Consider the following 21,928-nt stretch of genomic DNA (forward strand, 5'->3'; position numbering starts at 1 on the left):
CAAAATGATATGGACAGTAACAATGCTGTCAGTTTTACTGTATCAATTCCAGCCTGATTCCTTATCCTTTGGAAGTGCATGCAAAGTGGATCTGCTTTTGCAGTGCAGAAAACAGTGTCTTCTCGACATTTCAAAAACATGAACCAAACTTTTCATGGGCGGCCAATGATGACCATAGAGGAGGAGCATTATGCTTTTTTGTTTCATTCTAAAACATATTACTTGTATTGATTTAGGCTTTTAATAAGGTAATAAAATCTTCATGAGTACTTGCTGTGGGGGGATATGTGTGTTGTTCTGTCTGAGGACCTGTATCTTGAGCCTTTCTTGTTTCTTCTGTTCTTGCAGGAGTCTGTGGAAGCACTTCCGAGCTGTGAGTCTGTGTCTTTTCCTGCTGGTCTTCCCTGCTTACATGGCTTACATGATCTGCCAGTTCTTCCGCATGGACTTCTGGCTGCTCATAATCATCTCCTCAAGCATCCTCACGTCACTGCAGGTACACACATCATACACAGCACAGATACAAATACACATTTTATCACCGCGCACAGACATTACTGTAGTGTCAAGTTTTGTTAGAAGATGAAGTGCTGTCAGTAGTCAGTAGTATGTTTTTTTGTTTTTGTAGATAAATACTTTTTCAGAGGCAGAGAATATTACATTTTAGTTTTTTTCGTGAATATTTAGTGAATATATATATATATATATATATATATATATATATATATATATATATATATATATATATATATATATATATATATATATATGTGTATACACATACACATTATGTATGTGTGTGTGTGTATATATGATATAGTAAGTGTATAAATAATTGTGTACATTTGTATAAAGTTACAAATGTACATAAATTGCTGTCAGTCATTTAAACAAACATTTAAACAAATAGCTACTTAATCACACATTTTTAAGTAATTAATCACGATTATTGTTTTTTTTTTTCTTTTTTTTTTTTTAGAACAAATAAGCAAATTACAAGCGAGAGCAAATATAAATACAATAGAACGAAAATACAAATGTTGATGCAGTACCAGTACAGAATTGAGTTTTCTTTTGTGTCTTATCGCCCTTGAATGGTTTTTAATAGCACTCGAATGAATGATTTGATTGACTGATCATAGAATAGGCATACATGCAGACCATCTTCAGTCGGCCGCTCTTTCGCGCTTCGCCAGGGCTGGTGAGTGGAACCCAGATAGCGTGACCATATACTCCAGGGGTCGGCAACACTGTCATGCAGAGGGGTACATGCTGGATCGTGAGCAAAAGCGAGAGAGGTGTATGTATTTCATTCAGATAAAGTACCTCGCACTTGCATTTAGACCTACATTTTGAGGTAATTATTTCTCATAGTAACACAGCTTATTTATTAAAGGGGACCTATAATGCCCCTTTGTACAAGATGTAATCTCTGGTGTCCCAGAGACTTATATTGAGTTTCAGCTCAAAATACCCCACAGATCATTTATTATATCAAATTTGCCCCATTTAAGTGTGAGCAAAAACACGCCGTTTTTGTGTGTGTCCCTTTAAATGCAAATGAGCTGCTGCTCCCGACCCCTTTTCCAGAAGAGGGCGAAGCTTTAACAGTTTGCGCTTCGGTTGCTCAACAACAACAAAGCTGGAGAATCTCACGCAGCTGAAATTTCGATTGTCAGTAATGGTGTTCAGCCTTACATTGTTCAAAACGGAGTCTGACACTGATGGAGAGACTCAGGAAGAAGTTACAACTTTTAGAATGAAACTTGATGTTTCTGAATGGTTAGTGGATAAATTTGTGTAGTTGTTGTGGAGTTGATTCAACTCATCAGGCAGTGATGTTGGCAAGAAGGCCTGGCAGTCTCCGCTCTAATTCAGCTCAAAGGTTTTCTATAGAGTTGAGGTCAGGACTCTGTGCAGGCCAGTCAAGTTCCTCCACACCAAACTTGCTCATCCATCTCTTTATGGACCTTGCTTTGTGCACTGGTGCACAGTCATATTGGAACAGGAAGGGGCCCCAAACTGTTCCTACAAAGTTGGGAGCATGAAATTGTCCAAAATGTCTTGGTATGCTGAAGCATTAAGAGTTCCTTTCACTGGAACTAAGGGGTCAAGCCCAACACCTGAAAAACAACCCCACACCATAATCCCCCTCTACCAAACTTTACACTTGGCACAATGCAGTCAGGCAAGTACCGTTCTCCTGGCAACCACCAAACCCAGACTCGTACATCGGATTGCCAGACAGAGAAGTTTGATTGGTCACTCCAGAGAACATGTCTCCACTGCTCTAGAATCCAGTGGCGGTGTGCTTTACACCACTGCATCCGAAACTTTGCATTGCACAAGGCTTGGATGCAGCTGCTCGGCCATGGAAACCCATTCCATGAAGCTCTCTACACACTGTTCTTGAGGTAATCTGAAGGCCACACAAAGTTTGGTCTGCAGCTATTGACTCTGCAGAAAATTGGTGACTTCTGCGCATTGTGCGCCTCAGCATGCGCTGACCACGCTCTGTGATTTTACGAGGCCGACCACTTAGTGTCTGAGTTGCTGTTGTTCCCAGTTGCTTCCACTTAATGATACCACTAACAGTTGACCGTGGAATTTTTAGTAGTGAGGAAATTTCACAAATGGACTTATTGCACAGGTGGCAACCTATCACTGTATCACGCTTGAATTCACTGAGCTCCTGAGAGTGACCCATTCTTTCACAAATGTTTGTAGAAGCAGTCTGCATGTCTAGGTGCTTGATTTTTATACACCTGTAGCCATGGAAGTGATTGGAACACCTGAATTCAATGATTTGGAGGGGTGTACTTTTGGCAATATAGTGTAGCTTAATTTGTGTTCCAAAGATGAACGAAGGTCTTACGGGTGTGGAACGACATGAGGGTAATTCATTACAGAAATTTCATTTTTGGGTGAACTAACGCTTTAATGGGAAAACTAGCCAATTATCGATCTTGATATCACCTGACTGTCGTCAATACTTGATGCTATCATCTATTAGCACAACTCTTACCGGGTCATTCATGTGTTTTATCTGATCGGATATATCCAGTTGTGAAAAGACCAGGGGTAAATGCCTCTCTGAAAGAGAGCATTTTTTTCGCATTCCAGTTGAAACTGGACAAAATGCATCTGGTTGTTGAAGCTACATTTGTAAATTCTACTCCTCCCAAAATGTAAAAAAATAAACATGAGAGAGCATGTTACACTGATTAACTCGGTAACTTAAAAATGGCACTTCATGACAAAAAGGTTGCCGACTCCTGATATACTGTAACGCTAGCCAAAGGATGCTAAGAAGGGGAATAACAGATGCTAGTTTATTGTGTTTTAACATGTTAAAGGGGTCATGAACTGCGTTGTTTCATTGTTTCCTGGGGTGCACTTATAATGTAAGTATGCTTTTTATATCAAAAATGGTCATTATTTAGAAATAAAGGGCATTTTTCCTACCCTGATTTTAGCCCTCTTATTAGAATGCTCTGTTTTAAGGGGCGTGTCTGCTGTGAGACTTCAGTGTAAACGCCCACTGCTGTGATTGGCTAACATCTTTGCCTATGAAATAGCTCAGAAGTATTACTCAAACTTTTAGCACGTTTTTAACTATAACGGCTCTCAAGGTTAACTAATCATGAAAAGTGTTGATTATAGCATTATTTTTAAATCCATGGCATTATATTAAGATCGTGGCATGAAAGTTTGCAGTAATGTACATTGTAGCCGATCACAGACAGTTCTTGAGTGCATGAAAGCAGTGATCTTGTCATTGCAACTCAATTTCTTTCATCATAACTAATAGTACAAACATGATGTAACTAAGAGATTCGTGTAATAAAACCAGAGTTTTGGTCAATATGATTTACCGAAAGCTTGAGGAAAAGATTTTAGGGCTGGGCAAAAAAATAGATTTTTCAATTAATCTTTTTTTTTTTTTTTTTTTTTTTTTTTAAACTGTGGTCGATACGAAATCAATTTTCAAAAGCCACGTATAGATTTTTTCTATATTTATTTCCGCAAACTTATTATGATATTATGTCAATCTTATTACTAGTCTTCACCACTAGATGGCATCCTCTTATTCACCTTGTGTGGTATTACAGCGGGGCCGGTGTGATTCATTTAGTGCTGAACATGGCGGATGCAGCTGTGCCTTTTAGCGTGAAAGACGTTCTGGACAGTTGAAGGAACAGTCAGTGTCCCGATCAGTGCTGCATGGTCATTAAAGTTTATCATTTGCACACGTTTTCAAGCTTTGCCAATATAAGCATGTGACAGCCACCTAAAATTCCAGAAGCTGTCTGTGTTTTAATGTTAATCAAACTAAAGAGAAAATCACTCCGATTCTCACTGAATGTTTTTGTAAGTTTTAATAAGGATTAACCTTTATTTATTTTGTACAGTGAAGATTATATACAGTGTTTATTTGTGCTATTGCTTGTAGTTTAATTATTTGCTCTTTTTTTATTAATGACTATTTACTTGTCTTCAATAATCTTTGAAATTTATATTGGTAGTTTTAGCTGGTCTCAAATAAAAAATCAAGAATTGTTAAATTTCACTGGTATCAAAAATATTGGTCATAACCTTATTTATTACAATGTAAGTAGGCTATACATGGGTCAAAAACAACATAAACAATAACTATTTTATTAATTTACTTTTATTTTTACTGGTGGGCCAGAGAGAATTTATTTAATTCATTGAATAAAAAAAAATCGAGAATCAAATCTGAAAATCGAGTCGAAATAGAAAATCGAATTGGGACATCTGAATCGATACCCAGCCCTAGTTTTCTCAACTCATGACCCCTTTAAAAAGAACCTATTGAACGAATAATTTTTTACAGCCCTAAAATGGAAAAAAAATAATAATGTGCAAATAATGTGCAATACAGTAAGGGATTACATTCCTTGCAGGTTCTTGGCACCCTTCTGATCTACGTCCTCTTCATGGTGGAGGAGTTTCGTAAGGCTCCGGTTGAGAACATGGATGAAGTCATCTACTGTGTCAATGGGACCTACCGACTCCTGGAGTTCCTGGTGGCCGTGTGCGTGGTGGCATACGGTGTTTCAGAGACGCTGTTTGGAGAATGGACTGTAATGGGCTCCACCATTATCCTGGTTCACTCCTACTATAACGTGTGGCTAAGGGCACAGCTGGGCTGGCAGAGCTTCCTGTTGCGCAGAGATGCAGTTCACAAGATCCAAAGCATGCCCACTGCTTCCACATTACAACTCCAGCAACATAATGACATCTGTTCTATTTGCTTTCAGGTAAAAGTGTTTGAAATGTTTTGTTTTGTTTTTCTCACCAAGGATGACATAAACTAGAGAGTTTTAGATCAGTTTAGTCTGATTCCCAAACAAATGACTCTTTTACACTGGTTCTTTTTAGTGAATCATTCAAAAAGACTCCCAGACTTTCTATATTCTTTCACAGGAGTCCATAACTGAAGCGTCCATCAGTTTATAATTTGATACATATTTCATTTGTTGTTAAAAGTAGTATTTTGTTCCGTAGCAATTTAGAGGGTTCTCTGTGTGATTTACAGCATTAGCTGAGAGAGGTTTTCTTTTGTATGTAATTAAACCACATTAAAAAAACTAAAATATACCTAGATGAATCAGAGTCAGAATTGAATGAATTGTGAGATTGTGATTCAGAATCATATATGGAAATCTGTATTGATATTGAGCGTGAGTAGTTTGGAATTGTTTCTTGAACAATCATGGCCAGCATTTGAACCTGAATCCATTGAATCATTTCCTCATTTGTCAATAATTTCTCTTATCTTGGTTGGCTAGTTTTAAACATTGTTTTCTCATTTCTAGGATATGAAGTCTGCTGTCATCACACCTTGCAGCCACTTTTTCCATGCTACCTGCTTAAAGAAGTGGCTGTACGTACAAGAGACATGTCCTCTGTGCCATGGGCAACTCAAAAGCCAATTACAGCCAACTAGCTCTCCAGCTGCTGTCACCCAAGCCGCTCCACCAGCCAATCAGAACCCAGCAGAGGTGGAGCAGGAGAAGAGTGAACCACAGGTTGAGTTGGACACTGAGGAAGACACCCAAGCAGAAAACGCTCCCCCCGTGAAAACCTCAGACGAGCCAGAGCTTGAAATGGACTCGCCATCGGGGAGCTCGAAAGCCCAGGCCAAAGAATGTGACGTCGTGGCAGAGGGCAGCACAGGCCCTGCTGGTGATTTAGATGATGAAAATGATGATGATAGTGGTGGTTCATGCAGCACATCAGATGTCCATTAATCTTCATAAGTAAATGACAGTGCTCAAATCGTATTAGGTGTCGCCACAGACAACGCATATTGCCAATGTTGAGGACTCCATTAGTAGATGGTTAAAGGGATAATTCGCCCCGAAATAAAAGTTCTGTCATCATTTACTCACACTCATGACGTTCCAAACCCTTTTTTAGTGGAACACAAAAGGAGATATTTAGATGTTTGTTCTAGCTGCTCATATAAAGAACAGGGAACAATCTCCAAAGAAGTAGTCTCCTAAAGCAGTAGTCTCCTAAAGCAATATGATCACTTTGTGTAGGGAACAGACCAATATTAAGTTGTTACTGAAAGTAGAAAAATGTTATGTAATTTATACTATTTATACTGTATTGAATGAAAGCTATATAAATCTCTCTCTTTATATATATATATATATATATATGAGGGAGAGCTTTCATTCAATACATGCATATATACAAACACGCGTAGAATGAAAGGTCTGTAAAGCTACATATATATGTATGTTTATTATACATATATGTATGTATGTGTGTGTACATACACACACACACACACACATATATTCATATATGTAGCTTTACTGACCTTTCATTCAATACATAAATACATATATACATTTAATGTGTGTGTGTGTGTGTGTATATAAATGTGTATGTATATATGTATGGAAAATCTGAACATCTAAACTTTTGTGCCACAAAAGAAAGTTTTACGAATTTGAAATGTGTGAGTAAACGATGACAGACTTTTCATTTTTGGAATTAATCTGTTACTTTAGGCTGGTCACTCATCTCACAGATGCATTTGCTTACTTTTTTATGGTCTATTCACATTATTGCTGGTCAAAAGACATTTCAGAATACTGCCCTACAGAGGCAAAACATAGTAACTACACATTTTGTTTGCGTCGATAAAATTGAGTTACTACAGCGTTTTGTCTTTCACGGGTAGAGTAGTTTTCCGTATGCGTCCATCAGGAATAGGAATGTCATCTCCATGGAGGTAACGGATGGTTCGTGATTTTACGCCATGTTTAGATTATTAGAAATGGGAGCGTATATAAATGTGTTTTGGAAGCGCACCCCAAATGAGCCACTGTTGAATCCAGACCCCTGCGAAGTCAAACTGAGGAATGTTATTTAAAGTGCCATTGAGCCACTTCATCTTGTGATTTATCACAGCGAGCCTATCGTTATTTACCCCAGTTTTAAAGGGATGTACGAAGCCGGGCGGCTTTTTCATACATATTTTTGTCTTTACCATGTGTCACAAGTAATGTTAAACCATCAGTGCAGATAACGTTAAGTTGTCAGTTTGGCAGTTGGCTTGATTCTTGGAAGCGAGCATTTTGGAAAGCTTATTGCAGGCTGTATAGACTAAACCTGTTTTCTGGTTTTAATGAACATTTAGTGAGTAGACAATCAATTAAATGAAACTTTTTTTTCTTTTCTTTTCTTTTCTCCTCATTAAGGACATCCCATTTACCCACAATGTTAATGGGTGAATCTCACAAAACAGGGTCAGGTCATGTTTCACGTCCCCGAAAATAAAGAAAACTATTTTTTGAATAAAGTCCCCCCCTTTATAATTTCCTTTTATAATACAGTACTATCATTATATGTAAGTAATTTTATTTTTTTTTCTTGCATGTTTTGTGACAGACATTCTTGAAATGTTTGAGATTCACCTTAATATTGGCTGTTTGTAACACCAGCAGCACTTCAGACTTGTTTTGCCATTATTTTCTTAATTTTGTTTGCCAGAGATGTCATGCCATATTATATGTTTGCACTAATGTCATTTAAAGTGAATAATCAATATTTTGTCTTGTTGGGCAACAAATGCTCTCGGAGCAGATGAAGTACAGCTCAATATAAATGTGTACATATATGGGCAGATATATTCCCTTGTATATTCTTTTATCATGTTTTTGATATGCCGCACAGTGTTAAAGCAGCAGTGAACATTATGAAGTGTCTGAGGACCGTGTGAACACTCAAAAGTGGGATTGATGCGGAGGACACAGATTGTTTTCTCGCTGTTCTTTAAGAGATGCGTTTCAGAATGGCAGATTTGTGTGCATGAATACCTCTGATGTATGAGCTAACACAAATGACATTCGAAAAGAAAAATCTAGTTTTTGCACAGTTTTCTTGAAAATAAAATGGAAATGAAGAAAGAATGAAGTTGAATGTTTTTTTTTTTTTTTTTAAATTAGTTTGAGAAAATATAATTTATGACTTTATAATCTGGTGTGAATCGACAAATTGTATTTGCCTTCAAATCATGTTATTACTTGTACAGCAAATAAAATGTTAAATCAATTGCGAAGCAAACTACTGATACTAGAAAGCAGATTATTAATATAGAAATTTACACTGTTGAACCCTTATATTGATACATGATATGGTTAATATTGAGTTAATTTCTCATTCTTATTTCATAATATGTTTATCTATTCTTAATTTATTTGGACTACAGTTATAAGCAGTTGTTAGACATGCACATTATGGGTTGTTTGTTTCTGGTCCACCAAAGAATTAATAGTTATTCATGAATAGCTAATTCTTTTCAGTATCAGTATAATTAAAATGTCATTGAATGTAACTAAGTTCATTAACGTGAGCTAACAATAAAATATATATTTTAAGGCATGTATTAATATTTGTTAATATTAAATTGAACATTTACTTACATTATTAAAATCAAAAGTTGTTGGCTATCTGTTATATTATTTAAAGGGTCAGTTCACCCACAAATGAAAATTCTGTCATTTATTACTCACCCTCATGCCTTTCCACGCCTGTAAGATCTTCATTCATCTTCGGAACGTAAATTGAGATGTTTTTGTTGAAATCCGATGGCTCAGTGAGGCCTGCATTTCCTGACATTTCCTCTCTCAAGATCCATAAAGTTACTAAAAACACATTTAAATCGGTTCATGAGAGTACAGTAGTTCAATATTAATATACTAAAGGGACGAGAATATTTTTGGTGCGCCAAAAAAACAAACAAACAAAAAAAAACCACAAAAAAAACCCCGCCTTATTTAGTGATGGCCGATTTCAAAACACTGCTTCATGAAGCTTCAGAGCATAATGAATCAGTGTGTCGAATCAGCGGTTCGGAGCGCTAAAGTCACGTGATTTCAGCAGTTTGGCGATTTGACACGCGATCCGAATCATGATTCGACACAGAAGAATCAATCATAACGCTCTGAAGCTTCATGAAGCATTGTTTTGAAATCGGCCATCACTACATAAGTCGTTATTTTGTTTTTTGGCGCTCCAAAAATATTCTCGTCGCTTTATAATATTAAGGTAGAACCACTGTACTCACATGAACTGATTTAAATATGTTTTTAGTACAATAATGGATCCTGAGAGAGGAAATGTCATTGCTCCCTATGAAGGCCTCACGGAGCCATCAGATTTCAACAGAAATATCTTCATTTGAGTTCCAAAGATTAACGAAGGTCTTACGGGTGAGTAATAAATGACATTATTTTCATTTTTGGGTGAACTAACCCTTTAATAGACCTGTGCTAACATGAACTGACAATTACCTAACTTTAACAAAGAGTAATAAATACTAAAACAAGTATTGCTTATTGTTAGTAAATGTTTAAAAGACCTTGTTGTTTGCCCTTCATTCAGTGATTTTTAGCTATTTAAAGAGACAGTTCAGCCAAAAAGGAAAAACCTGTCATCATTTACTCACCATCAAATTGTTCCAAACCTGTATGAATTTATTTCCTCTGCTGAACTCAAAAGAAGATATTTTGAAAAAATTACGGTAACCAAGCGATTGATGGACCCCACTGACGTCTATTGGGGAAAAAAATACTATGGAAATAAATGGGGTTCATCAACTGTTAGGTTACTGACATTCTTCAAAATATCTTCTTTTGTGTTCAGCAGAAGAAAACAATGTATACAGATTTGGAACAACTTGAGAGTGAGTAAATGATGACAGAATTTTCATTTTTGGGTGAACTATCCTTTTAACTGTTATGTTAGTGTGATCTTAAGTTTGATCGCACGATGGCGCTGCTGCATCATATTCATAGATTTACATGGCGCTTCGATGGGCGCGTTTCAAACTGAGAGCTTCAATATGTTCTTTATCGAATATAAGGAAAACAATTCAATAAAGCTATACTAAAATTATTTGGGCAATAAATTCGATAAAGAGTATTAATAAATAAATTCCATATGCTTTGGGCAAAAGGAATATAAATATGCATATTTAAAAACAACACAGAAACATCATGGGCATGAAATGTTCATTTTTTAAAATGTTCAGTATTTAAAAACACTGAATGATTGCGTTAACAGCACGTTATTCTTGTTTTTACACAGTACAGTGCCATAAGCTCTTTATTTAATTTCATACATTTCGGAATCAGGATTATTAAAAATATACACTCCACCTAATAATTTTATTTTATTTTATTCTTACTGGTTTTATTAAAAGTTAATATCCTCGAGAAGAGAGTTACCTGTTGAATTAACATAATTTGTTAGATAATAATAATAATGTTATTGTTTGTATTTATTATTAGCCTAATTATCTATATGTATAAACTGACATCATGATTAAGTAGCTAAATCTCTTTTCCAGATATATATATTTTTTAAACATCCTATGGAGGTTGCATGAGTGTGTGCAGCGTGGGAGAATGAGGGACAAACTAAAAATATAGTGGCCCCAGGGGCCAGAGCACACGGCTGCAGATCTGTCAGTCACAGCTTCACTGCTTGGAAAAATAAAATGGTTACAGTGAGTGATGCTTTGCGCCGTGTGTGTGTGTGTGTGTGTGCGCGCGCGCGCATACATTTCCCCTGCAATTAAATGTTTATTCACCAACTGTAACATATAGGCTATACTGTGCATTAAATACAATTTTTGAAATTTCGTTTTTTGTATTCTAAATTATTATTCAACCAAAATATCCGTGCACCTGTTTCAATGGTAAGGATGAAACGGTCCAAAATGTAGTTTTTTTTATGTTTTTACGAACCAAAATATATAAAATATTAGATAATATTTGTACAATTGCAATCTATTTAGTATATGTTTGTTTTATATTGTGTAATCAAGCATTTTCTATGAATCAGCTTCGTCTTCATGCGCGCGCGTGTATCAACTACATAAAACGCATCTTTTATTTCTGTGCACAGAATATTATTTCTGTCATATCATTTCTTAATGATATGACATTTCTGTTTTCTCTCATCTCATTTTTGGACAATAGATGCCAAAAAAAAAAAAAAAAAAAAGTCATGAGTAAGCAAAATCATTATTTTAAAGGACACTTTGTAAAATTTAGGAACTGATTTTTATTGAATAATACCTAGGCTATCTATTTGTAAAATCTTCAAACTTCAAATATAGCTTCATAATTAATATGAAAGTTTTTATAGGCTATACTTGACAGCGTAAACACACTTAAGACACATCTGGAGAACCTCAGATACTGTAACTGAACTTCACTGTACATTTCTTCCCCGCAAACACAAAACGTTCCTCTAACGTTTTGAGAACATATTTTAGACACTTTATTAACCATAAACTGGCGTTATTGTTCTCTAATGGTGCCGGATCTCATGGGTTTCTGAAGACTTTTCACTTTTCCTCCTTTAGTAGATCATCACGCGCACTTATTCAACTGCGACACACACTCTGTCATTATTATCAGCTCTCTCAAGCAGGTACGCGTTAATCCTTTACTTGTTTTATTGTCAAACCGGCAATTACAGCATCAAGAGGATAACTAGATGGATCAATACAGAACCATTTTGCGCGAGGTTTGTTGCGTCTAACTCCAATCAGCTTCTTTTGAATGCTTTAGTAATGCCATCTGACAAACTGATGGAGTGGGTGGAGGAGAGAGAAAGAGAGAGAGATGATGATGATGATGATGGCAGCTCTGGTTGGGCGGATCTGACACTGGTTTGCCTTTGGACCGCCTCTCCCGGTCCCTCCTTCAAGCCTTTGGGGCTGCGCTCGTGTTTAGTTCCCTCTCATAGTCAAAGGAAGGATTGATTCCTTTGGGAAGAGACACAAATCACTTCTATTTGATCAAGAGGGCTAAGGATACAGCCTACTCTTGATTTACCCACTTTTTGTTGTTGTTTCTTGACAAAGAAAAATCCGAAAAAAGAAGAAGCGGAGAAAAGTTGTTAGGTCATGATGACATTTGATATGAGATCTGCTTGATCGCACCAGCTGCTCGCAGGAAACAATATCATCACACAACTTTGCGTCTGGGTGACACCGGGATCTGTCCTGGTTTTCAAACTCCTTCCCATCTGAGCTGCCTCTCTCTCTCTCTCTCTCTCTCTCTCTCTCTCTCTCTCTCTCTTACGCACGAGAGGTGGGCACCTGAGAACACTACCAACGGGAAGAGAGTGCGAGAGATCCCGGTTTCATGTTTGGGATTCAGGAGAGCATCCAAAGGAGTGGGAGTATTTTGAAAGAGGAGCCCATCGGAGCCGGCATGAACGCAGTCCGAACATGGATGCAAGGCGCCGGGGTGCTGGATGCGAACACGGCCGCGCAGAGGTAAGAGACCCCCGGGGCTGCGTCTTCACCTCCCACGGAGCGTGGACCGATCGTGCCGCTGGCGTTTGTTTGGGGAAACTCTATCCGGATTGTGGAGGATTAAGCCTTTCATTCGCTTTGCTTTGTCGTTTAGTGAGCTTTGATGAGTTCCTTTGGATGCAAAGTTTGGGTACTTTGCCAAAGCTCACCTCCTTTTGCATGCTGTCACATCTGGAGGTCTTAAGACCGCTGGATTGAACGTGATGGAGAAAAGAATAATAATAATATTAGCGTAATATTAATAGATTAATATTAATTAACAACAATAAGATTTGGCTTACACATCTAGCTATAATTGTATAAGTATTTTTTTAACGCTTCAAAACTCAATCAATGGTGGACTAACAATTACACACTGATTTTATTTCAATGACACATCCACGACTAATATCTGATGGATGTTTAACACGGGCCTTTCTGCGTGTCTTCCCCGCAGTGGAGTGGGTCTGGCCCGGGCGCACTTCGAGAAACAGCCGCCCTCCAACCTTCGCAAATCCAACTTCTTCCACTTCGTTTTAGCGCTTTATGACCGACAAGGACAGCCGGTGGAAATTGAGAGAACCTCTTTTGTCGGATTTGTGGAAAAAGAGAAGGTGAGTTTCTTGAACGAGCTTGAAAAAGTGATTTTCAGCACCACGATGTCAGCGGAGCGCTAAACACGAGCCTTTATATGTTTGATTTTGTAGGAAAGTAAACAGCAAACTCATGCACATATGAAAAATATTGGAATAATTGTGATTAATTATTATAAATATCGAATTGTGTGATTAAATATTATAAGTAGGCTATATTTGTGACAGCAGTATTAACAGGATTAAAGCAGCGTTATTTAAATTGTAGGCTATGATCAATGCTAAAAAAAATAAGATTAATGTTTAAATGCATTTCTTAGTAAAATTCGTGTCTACATTTTGAATGCAATCAAAAACTATTCAATAACCTGTATTATTTTTTACAGCCTTTGAAATCCTTTTAGCAGAACTAAATTGACCTATTTATAAAATGTATCTTATGCATATGCACGTGCATAATAAAAATATTGTATAATGTAATATCCTATAACTTAATAGCCTACTTAGTAATATAACATAAAAAGACTTCAGCTAAGAATAAATTAATTTGACATAGCACATTAAATAAAATGTATTATATGAGACAATTCAGTTTGCAGCCTATACGCTAAGATTCTAACTTTAAAATAGATTTTGTTGAGCCCAAACAATTGAATTTGGTAAGCGCACTAACATTCCTCGCATTACTATGTAGTGTATTATTTTGAGACCTGTTGTAATATTATTTTCATGCCCAGGAGACTACAGGAGAAAAGACAAACAATGGCATACATTACAGACTGCAACTTCTCTACAGCAACGGTAAGACCTGCTCATATTCGCGCACGAGGCTTGAGTTTGCGCACTTTCATTGATCGCGATTTGCACTAAAATAGCAAGAGTACAGGTGCTGTCATTAGCGATCTCGAGTTGACGAAGATTGGCAATGATTTAAATCAATGATTCACTCGATCGAGACTGTTTCTGTCTGAACAATTAAACGCAATCAGTGATTGACTCCTCAACATGAACTAATTCTCATTTACTTTCTTCAAAGCAAAGCACGACTCTTCACAATGAATCAGGTTTATTTTAAAGCATTATTAATTCATTCCAGGTTTAAATCAATTAGAAGCCTATTTCCAACCACGCGATATTAATTGTTAATGTGTTTTTCTTCGAATGATCGTGTTCATTAGTGTGTAATCTGACAGCCTGTCTATCATTTGTCATCTGGTCAGTTTCTAAATAAACCAGCTGTTAGTTCTGCCACTATATCATCTTTGCTTCATCACAGTCATTTTAGAGTTTGGATTTTATTAATCGGTTGAAAAGCATTGGCAAGCTGTGACTTTGGCACAATTTAGAGTTTAAATGAATTATAATGTATTCATTTTTAAAATTGCATAATCATGCATTGTGTGTTTTTAAATACTAATTTAAATTAGTATAAATTGCCATACAATTTAATTAAATTTTAAATAAATAAACTATTAATCAACATGTATGGCATGGGCAGGTGTGTTCAGTGTTATAATAGTTATAATAAGGCTATAATTTTTCCATCACAAAATGTCCTCTGTACTATAAAAAAATAAAAATAAATGTTGCTTAGTTCATTAACATATCATTTGCATATCACATACTTTGTTTTCAAAACACGGCATTAAAAGGACATTGGTTTTATGTGTTGCTAATTTATGGTAATATTAGAAGCTACCAAAATATTATTGTGTTGTTTCATTATATGTGCACTATAAAAACGAATTGCTGGTTTAACTTAAAAAAGTAAGTTACCTGCTTAAAATTTTAAGTTAATACAATGAAGGCGATTGGTTTAATCAACAGAAATTCGAATATTATGTTATCTGAACCACATTAATTATCTAAGTTGATTTGACAAAAGAAAAAAAAATGTTCTATTTACAAATCATGAAAATAATTTTTTACAGTGTGGTGCAGTTCGATTTAGATAATGAATAATAATGAATGTGTTTTTGGAAAACGTAACGACAAGCACATGCTGATGTCAAGTTTCTGTGTGTTCCAGGCATCAGAACGGAGCAGGATTTTTATGTAAGACTAATTGACTCCATGACTAAACAGGTAAGGGTCCCGTACACCACCATCTGCGCATGTCACCAAAGGCTAATTCATACATGTTGGGGCGTCAGGACATGCTAAAGGTCGAACTGTTGTGCCCCGCACAGATGAATCTCACAGTGTAGTGTATACGTGCATGTGCATCTCCCAAGGGCAGTGTCACATTTTTACATGCCAAGTGAGAACAGCATCATGTGGCCTCTTTTGGACTTGTTTTTCAGTTGGAAGTTTGTTTGGTGTTTAACTGTGAGGCTTAGTGTGTATTTTTAGGGGAGCCTTATTTTCTTTTCGGATTTTTCTTGTCAGTTTGCAGCCCCCTTGTTTTCCATTTTCAACACTACATTCAAAAAAAAAAAGAAAAAGAAAAGTACACTAACAAGTACACTTGCCCAGCTAACAAACATATGCGCTAAAAATGATTTCAGGTAACACTTTATTTTACAATGTCCGTGTTACACGTTACATGTAGTTACTGTTGTAATTACTATAAATTATGCATAATTACATGTGACTAACCCCAAACCAAACTCTAATCCTAAACCTAAAGTATGTACATGTAGTTCATTATTATTACTCAGTACTTAAATCATTGCATTGTAACACAGATACCTTAAAATTAAGTGTAACCCATTTTTCTAGAGTTATGAAAAGGTTATTTCAGTTACACTTTATTTTAAGGTGTCTTTGTTATACTGTAATTATACATTTAAGTACTGAGTAATATTAAGTAGCTACATGTACTTACTATAGGGTTAGGTTTAGGGTTTGTTTTAGGGTTAGTTGCATGTAATTATGCATAATTTGTAGTTATTACTAATGTAACATATAACAATGACACTGTAAAATAATGTAACACTGTTATTTCTAAATATTCTTTTTTTTAAATGGTTTAAAACCTTTTTCTTGGTAATACGGACATTAAAGGAACACTACATTTTTATTCATTTATTATTTTGCGAACATTGTGGGAACGTTACTTTTAAATGTTCTCTAAACATTCTGAAACAAGTCGTAACATTTGTAAAAAATGTCAGACTAACATCCAACTAAAATGTTTCAGAAAAAAAAAAAAAAAACAGGTAATACTTTATTTTAGAGCCAGTTACATGTTACATGTAGTTAGTAATAATTATAAATTACGCACAGTTACATGTATCTAACCCTAAAACAAACAAAACCCAATTACTAAGCCTATAGTAAGTGTATGTAATATTACTCAGTACTTAAATGTATAATTACAGTGTAACTAAGACACCTTAAAATAAAGTGTCACACTGAGTAATAATCATTAAGTACATGTACTTACTATAGGGTTAGGGTTAAGAATAGGGGTTGACTTAGGGTTAGTTGCCTGTAATCATGCATAATTTATAATTATTACTACAGTAACTACATGTAACATATGTAACACTATAAAATAAAGTGTTACCAAAAAACATCCCATGAACGATTTATAAATGTTTGGTAACACTTTATTTTAAGGTGACACGGTTACCTTTTTCTCCATATACTTACTAAATTAATAACAGCAAATTATGCACAATTACAAGTAACTAACCCTAAATCAAACCCTAACCGTAACTCTAAAGTAAATAGCTTGCATGTAGTTAAGTAGTATTAGTCAGTACTTATTTGAGTCAGTCATTTTTTTTTTTTTTTTTGTGCTAACGTTTTGAGAAAACCAGATAACTATGAACAAACGTTCTGTTAACATTTCACAACTTTGAGAGAACCTTGTCATAACATTAGCCAAAGTTCTGAGAACGTTCCCTGTTATCTGAGTACATATCCATTTCTCATAGCCTCTTCGTTTACATGTTTGTGTTGCCCGTTGGTGTGTTTCAGATGTCATGCTCGGCTGCCTCCTTCTGAACTCCTGGTTGTTTCATTTCTAGTATGCGCAGTATGGCAGATCTACATTATTAGTGTTGCCTGTTTCCTGTTTCCTGTTTGATTTTATCTGTCACCAAAGACATGTGTGGCCCTGAGCTAGTGTCTGGATGCTTTATAAACAAGAGAACCAAAATGCTGACCCTGGATCAGCCGTAATGTAGCGTGTCATGGGAATTAGCAATTAGCTTTTGTCAAAGAGCTTCTATTAAACATATCCCTGTTTATTAGCCGCCTGCTGCAAGCCGAGAAAGGCTCCACGCTAGGCTCTTTACACTTCGCTAACGGCCGCTAACTTACCTGCGGGCGGCAGCTCCCTCTCCCTCCCGCCTAAGTTGCGTTGTGGGGAACATCAAAGCGCATTAAACCCCAGTAGCTGCTACTTTGACAGCGCTAGTCTGGCAGTAGGTAGAAGAGCTGTTGTTTCCTAACTATCTGCTTTGCTGCACTTCGTGGGAGGACATGGCACTTTTGAACGAAGTGTCGCTAGAGCGCTGTTTATCAGTGTCAAGTTAAAAAATAATCACCCAGACGCCTCGGCTTCCCCCTCACAAATCTTTTGTAGTTGTTTGCCGGCAGTTTTCATGTCAGTCTTCTTGGAATATATTTAGCACTTGTATTCATTATTTTTGTGCAGGTATTACAACACGTGTAATAGAAGTCACAAGGAATGAGATTGCGATCCCCTTTTGCTGCTCTATTGTGTGCGAGAAACTTTCAGATGTGAAGACAACCTATGGTTAAATCACTCACTAAAGGGATCCGCTTAGAACTACACTTAAAGATTGGGGAACATGTGTAACGGCAGTCGGAGGATATCAAATCTCATTCTCTGCTGCAAACGTGCAACAATAAAACAGCTAGTTAGCTTATAACAGCTCAAAAAACACCATTGTGAGTGATATATTTACCACGTGCACAGCTAGGTCGGCTTGTGTCTTTGATTTCCTCAGCTGAATGAGAGCAAGGGAAAGCTCGGGATCAGATGTGGTTTCGCTCAGGGGCAGTCAGACCTGTTGAGACGGTGAAATGAGACCTGGATACTGGCTGACCACAGGACAGCTACAGGTGTCTCGGCCCATGTTGTGGCTCGGGCTAAAAAACAAGCTTTCAGTTTGAAGAGTATGCACTCTTGAGAAGGGAGTGCAGATGGGTTACAGACAGAGTCATTTTTTATGATGTTCTAGTATATATCCCCATCAGCCGTTTTTAATCGATCAGCAGCGACCATGAGATGTGAGTTATTAGGTTGTGAACACTGTAAAAAGTTATACGCTATATCTACCCCCAAAAAATTGACATCAGATTACAAGCAATATTAATAAATTCAATGATCCAAATCCAAATTAATTCCTTAAATGTCAAACATTAAAAACGAGTAAACTTTAAGTAAAATGTAATATCTGAATAACATACAGATGTCTAAGAACTCTTTATTTTTTATTGCCAACATTGAAGACACCTGATGATAACAAGCAGAATCACTGAAGGAAAGAGAAACACAAAAAATAACAGAGGTTTAGATTTTATTGAACATGTTTGGTCACCACAACGGTGATCAGTGTTTCACTGAGTTGGCGAGTTTGACTTTGCTTTTTATGTCAGTTTGTGTTTTTTTGTAATGTTGTTTGCTAACTTTACATATTTTAAATGGTTGACTTTCAAGGAACTAACTTGATTAATTCTAACTCAATTTTAATATTCTGAATTTAATTAATAATATTGCTTGTAATCTGTTGCCAAAATTGTATTGAGTAGATAGAGTGTATTAATTTTTACAGTGAGTTTTGCAGGCAAAAAATCTCCATTGTCTAATGTCAATACCTCACACAGAAGTCAGGTCAACATGGTGAATCCGCATGTTGAGAAATCTGCTTGGGGTAATTGCTGCCTGCGAAAATGTGATTGCAGCTTGATTCAAATTTGTTAGCAAGACTATTACTTTCTAAGTGACTGTGGGAACAAATGCTAATCACAGAGGCTGCTAAAGTGTTGTGCAACACTAAAACACTTACAGGCGACCACTCTGTTTATGTTACGGTGGCAAAAACAGCTAAAACAGCTTTAGCATGGACTGTAATTAGTGTCCAGATTTGCTGTTAGTGCTCTCAGAGCGGTTACAGAGCTTATTATTCTGTGGCGGCGAGACTGATTTACTGTTGCAACTGCTCAACAGTCGCATGAAGACGCTTGTTATTTCGGTAGTTACTGTCACAGTCAAATTATTAGATACAGCAGATATGGTAAACATCTCAGTGTTATACATTTCAAACTAGTGCTAATTTACTGCATCTGTTGTTGTAGCAGTAGCCTAGCGGTTAGCATACATGCTCTGAATCTCACATGTTGAGTAATTCTGTAGTCAGGTTTTGTTTTTTGTTTTTTTGTTTTTTTTTTAAGCCACAGATGGTTCAGATCATGACAAACAGTAATGCTTTCTATCAGGATATGCTACCAACACTACACTGAGGTTAATTTTAGGGTGTAGGTAGGGGTTAGAATTTGTTTCAGTGTTGTGTAGGCAGTCAGCTCTGACGTGATCAATTAAATCTTGTAGTTTCGGCTGTAGGACGGGGTTCGCACCTTGCAACTGGTTTAGGAAAAAAAATCACACCATTATACTGGGTTTGTAACTTATAATGGGATGTAAAAGTGAGAATCAGGGACATGTGGGTTTCTTAGGTGTGTACTTTGACAGTTAAATCTGTGATCAGCAGCTTCAGCACCAACATGTCTTGCTGAGACAACATCAGCAGACCTCCCACGTTCTTCCCTCATCTATCCTACATTTCCTTTTCCTCTCTCATTACCTCCTGGATTGTTTATGTTTTTAAGATGCCGTAAGAGATGTAGCTGTTTTGCTTGAGCTAACTTGAGCTTGAGCTAAACTTAGCCACTGAATTAAGCCACGGCCTCTTTCCAAAACTCCGCCCTCCAAAAGCATGTGAACTTATGATTTCTTTTAAGGGTTTTTTTTTTTTTTTTTTTTTGTAGTGATGCTATAGAAGAATTATTTGGGTTCCCCAAAGAACCTTTCAGTGAACAGATCTTAAAGATCTTGATTATGATTTCACTTTTTTATCTTTAGTTAGTGTGTAATGTTGCTGTCTGAGTATAAACAACATCTGCAAAGTTACAAAACTCAAAGTTAAATGCCAAGGGAGATATTTTCTTTTACAGAATTCGCTGTTTAAGGACTACAACAAACGGCTGATAGGGACTAAAACGAGCTTCTTCCTGGGTTAGTGACATCACTAACCCTAAATTTACATAAACCACGCCCCCAAGAACACGCAACAAAGGGGGTGAGGCCATGTTGGGCAGCTTTAGAGAAGAGGAAGAGTTGTTGTAGTAGAGTGTTGTTACCATGCTGTCATTTTACGCCAGACTGCTTCACAAACGAGGGTCAATTTAATGTTGGATTTGCACAAATGATTAACATGATGGCACATGCTAGTGGATGAGTTTAATCCACTCCACAGCAGCTACATAAATTTATCCACTAACTATTCAGAAACGGCCAGTTTCATTCTAAAAGTTGTAACTTCTTCCTGAGTCTCTCAATCAGTGTCCGACTCTATATAAGGCTGAACACCATTAATGACAATCCTCATTTTGGCTGCGTGAGATTCTCCAGCTTTGTTGTTGTTGAGCAACCGAAGCATAAGCTATTAAACCGTCTTCTGGAAAGGGGGCCGGGAGCAGCAGCTCATTTGCATTTAAAGGGACACACACAAAAACGGCGTGTTTTTGCTCACACCCAGATAGGGGCAAATTTGACAAGCTATAATAAATGATCTGTGGGGGAGTTTGAGCTGAAACTTCACAGACACATTCTGGGGACACCAGAGACTTATATTACATCTTGTAAAAGGGGCATAATATGTCAGTTTTTTTCTTAGTGTGAACAACGTTTTAATAATCTAAAGAACCTTTGGTGCCATGGAATGGTTCCATGGATATTAAATGTTCTTAATGGAACCATTAAAGCCAATGACGAGCCTTTCTTTTTAAGAGTGTAGCTTTTGCTTGTTCAGTCCTTACTCTTTTTTTATAACTCTTTTAACCCATCTACTCTCCAGCTCTCTTCTTTCCGGCCTTGTTTTATTCCCTCGTCTCCCGCTCAAACTCTTGCACTGTCTACAAGTGTCTCAGATGTCTGTTAGCTGTCTCTAGAAACCCTTAGACTATTATCCTGTCTGTCTCTCTGCCCAACACTTGCTCTATCTTCCTCTTCTCTTGTTTCTCAGGCTTTATGTCTGAACAGCTGATCAGGGGTGGGGTGAGATACTTATTCGTGAATGTGAACGCTTCTGTGTGTGTGGGAGAACAAAGAGTGAAATCACTGCCAAGACAGCACCTCTTTAAAGGTAGCACAGTGGCCTGGGAAAAAAAGGCAGCCGTGTTCTTAATGGCATGCTAACAGATGATGCCAACTGTGTAGGAAGTAGGTTTCCATGTATTTATAGCGTCTTGTTTACTTGCCTTCGATTTCAGGCGTCAC

At 36.9% G+C, this 21,928-nt stretch overlaps 2 protein-coding genes across 7 annotated transcripts in view; both read left to right on the forward strand.

The window, feature by feature from the left end:
* rnf145b (ring finger protein 145b) overlaps positions 1-8,806 on the forward strand; it is a 31,043-nt gene extending 22,237 nt beyond the window's left edge. The window contains exons 9-11 of the mRNA XM_067376996.1: positions 349-496; positions 4,929-5,285; positions 5,844-8,806. Of these exons, the coding sequence (XP_067233097.1) occupies positions 349-496; positions 4,929-5,285; positions 5,844-6,278 (940 nt within the window). The 3' untranslated portion in view covers positions 6,279-8,806. The remainder of the gene's footprint in view (positions 1-348; positions 497-4,928; positions 5,286-5,843) is intronic.
* A 3,476-nt stretch (positions 8,807-12,282) lies between these two features.
* ebf1b (EBF transcription factor 1b) overlaps positions 12,283-21,928 on the forward strand; it is a 183,848-nt gene continuing 174,202 nt past the window's right edge. For 5 of the 6 annotated variants that reach the window (XM_067375546.1, XM_067375547.1, XM_067375549.1 and 2 more), the window contains exons 1-4: positions 12,285-12,841; positions 13,317-13,473; positions 14,190-14,253; positions 15,482-15,537. In XM_067375546.1, coding sequence (XP_067231647.1) covers positions 12,708-12,841; positions 13,317-13,473; positions 14,190-14,253; positions 15,482-15,537 — 411 coding nt within the window. In that variant the 5' untranslated portion in view covers positions 12,285-12,707. Of the gene's footprint in view, positions 12,842-13,316; positions 13,474-14,189; positions 14,254-15,481; positions 15,538-21,928 lie in introns of all 6 variants that reach the window. The other variant, XR_010893562.1, reaches the window with a different exon arrangement.

The sequence above is a fragment of the Chanodichthys erythropterus genome, chromosome 22 (assembly GCF_024489055.1).
Source record: "Chanodichthys erythropterus isolate Z2021 chromosome 22, ASM2448905v1, whole genome shotgun sequence".
Classification (NCBI taxonomy): Eukaryota; Metazoa; Chordata; class Actinopteri; order Cypriniformes; family Xenocyprididae; genus Chanodichthys; species Chanodichthys erythropterus.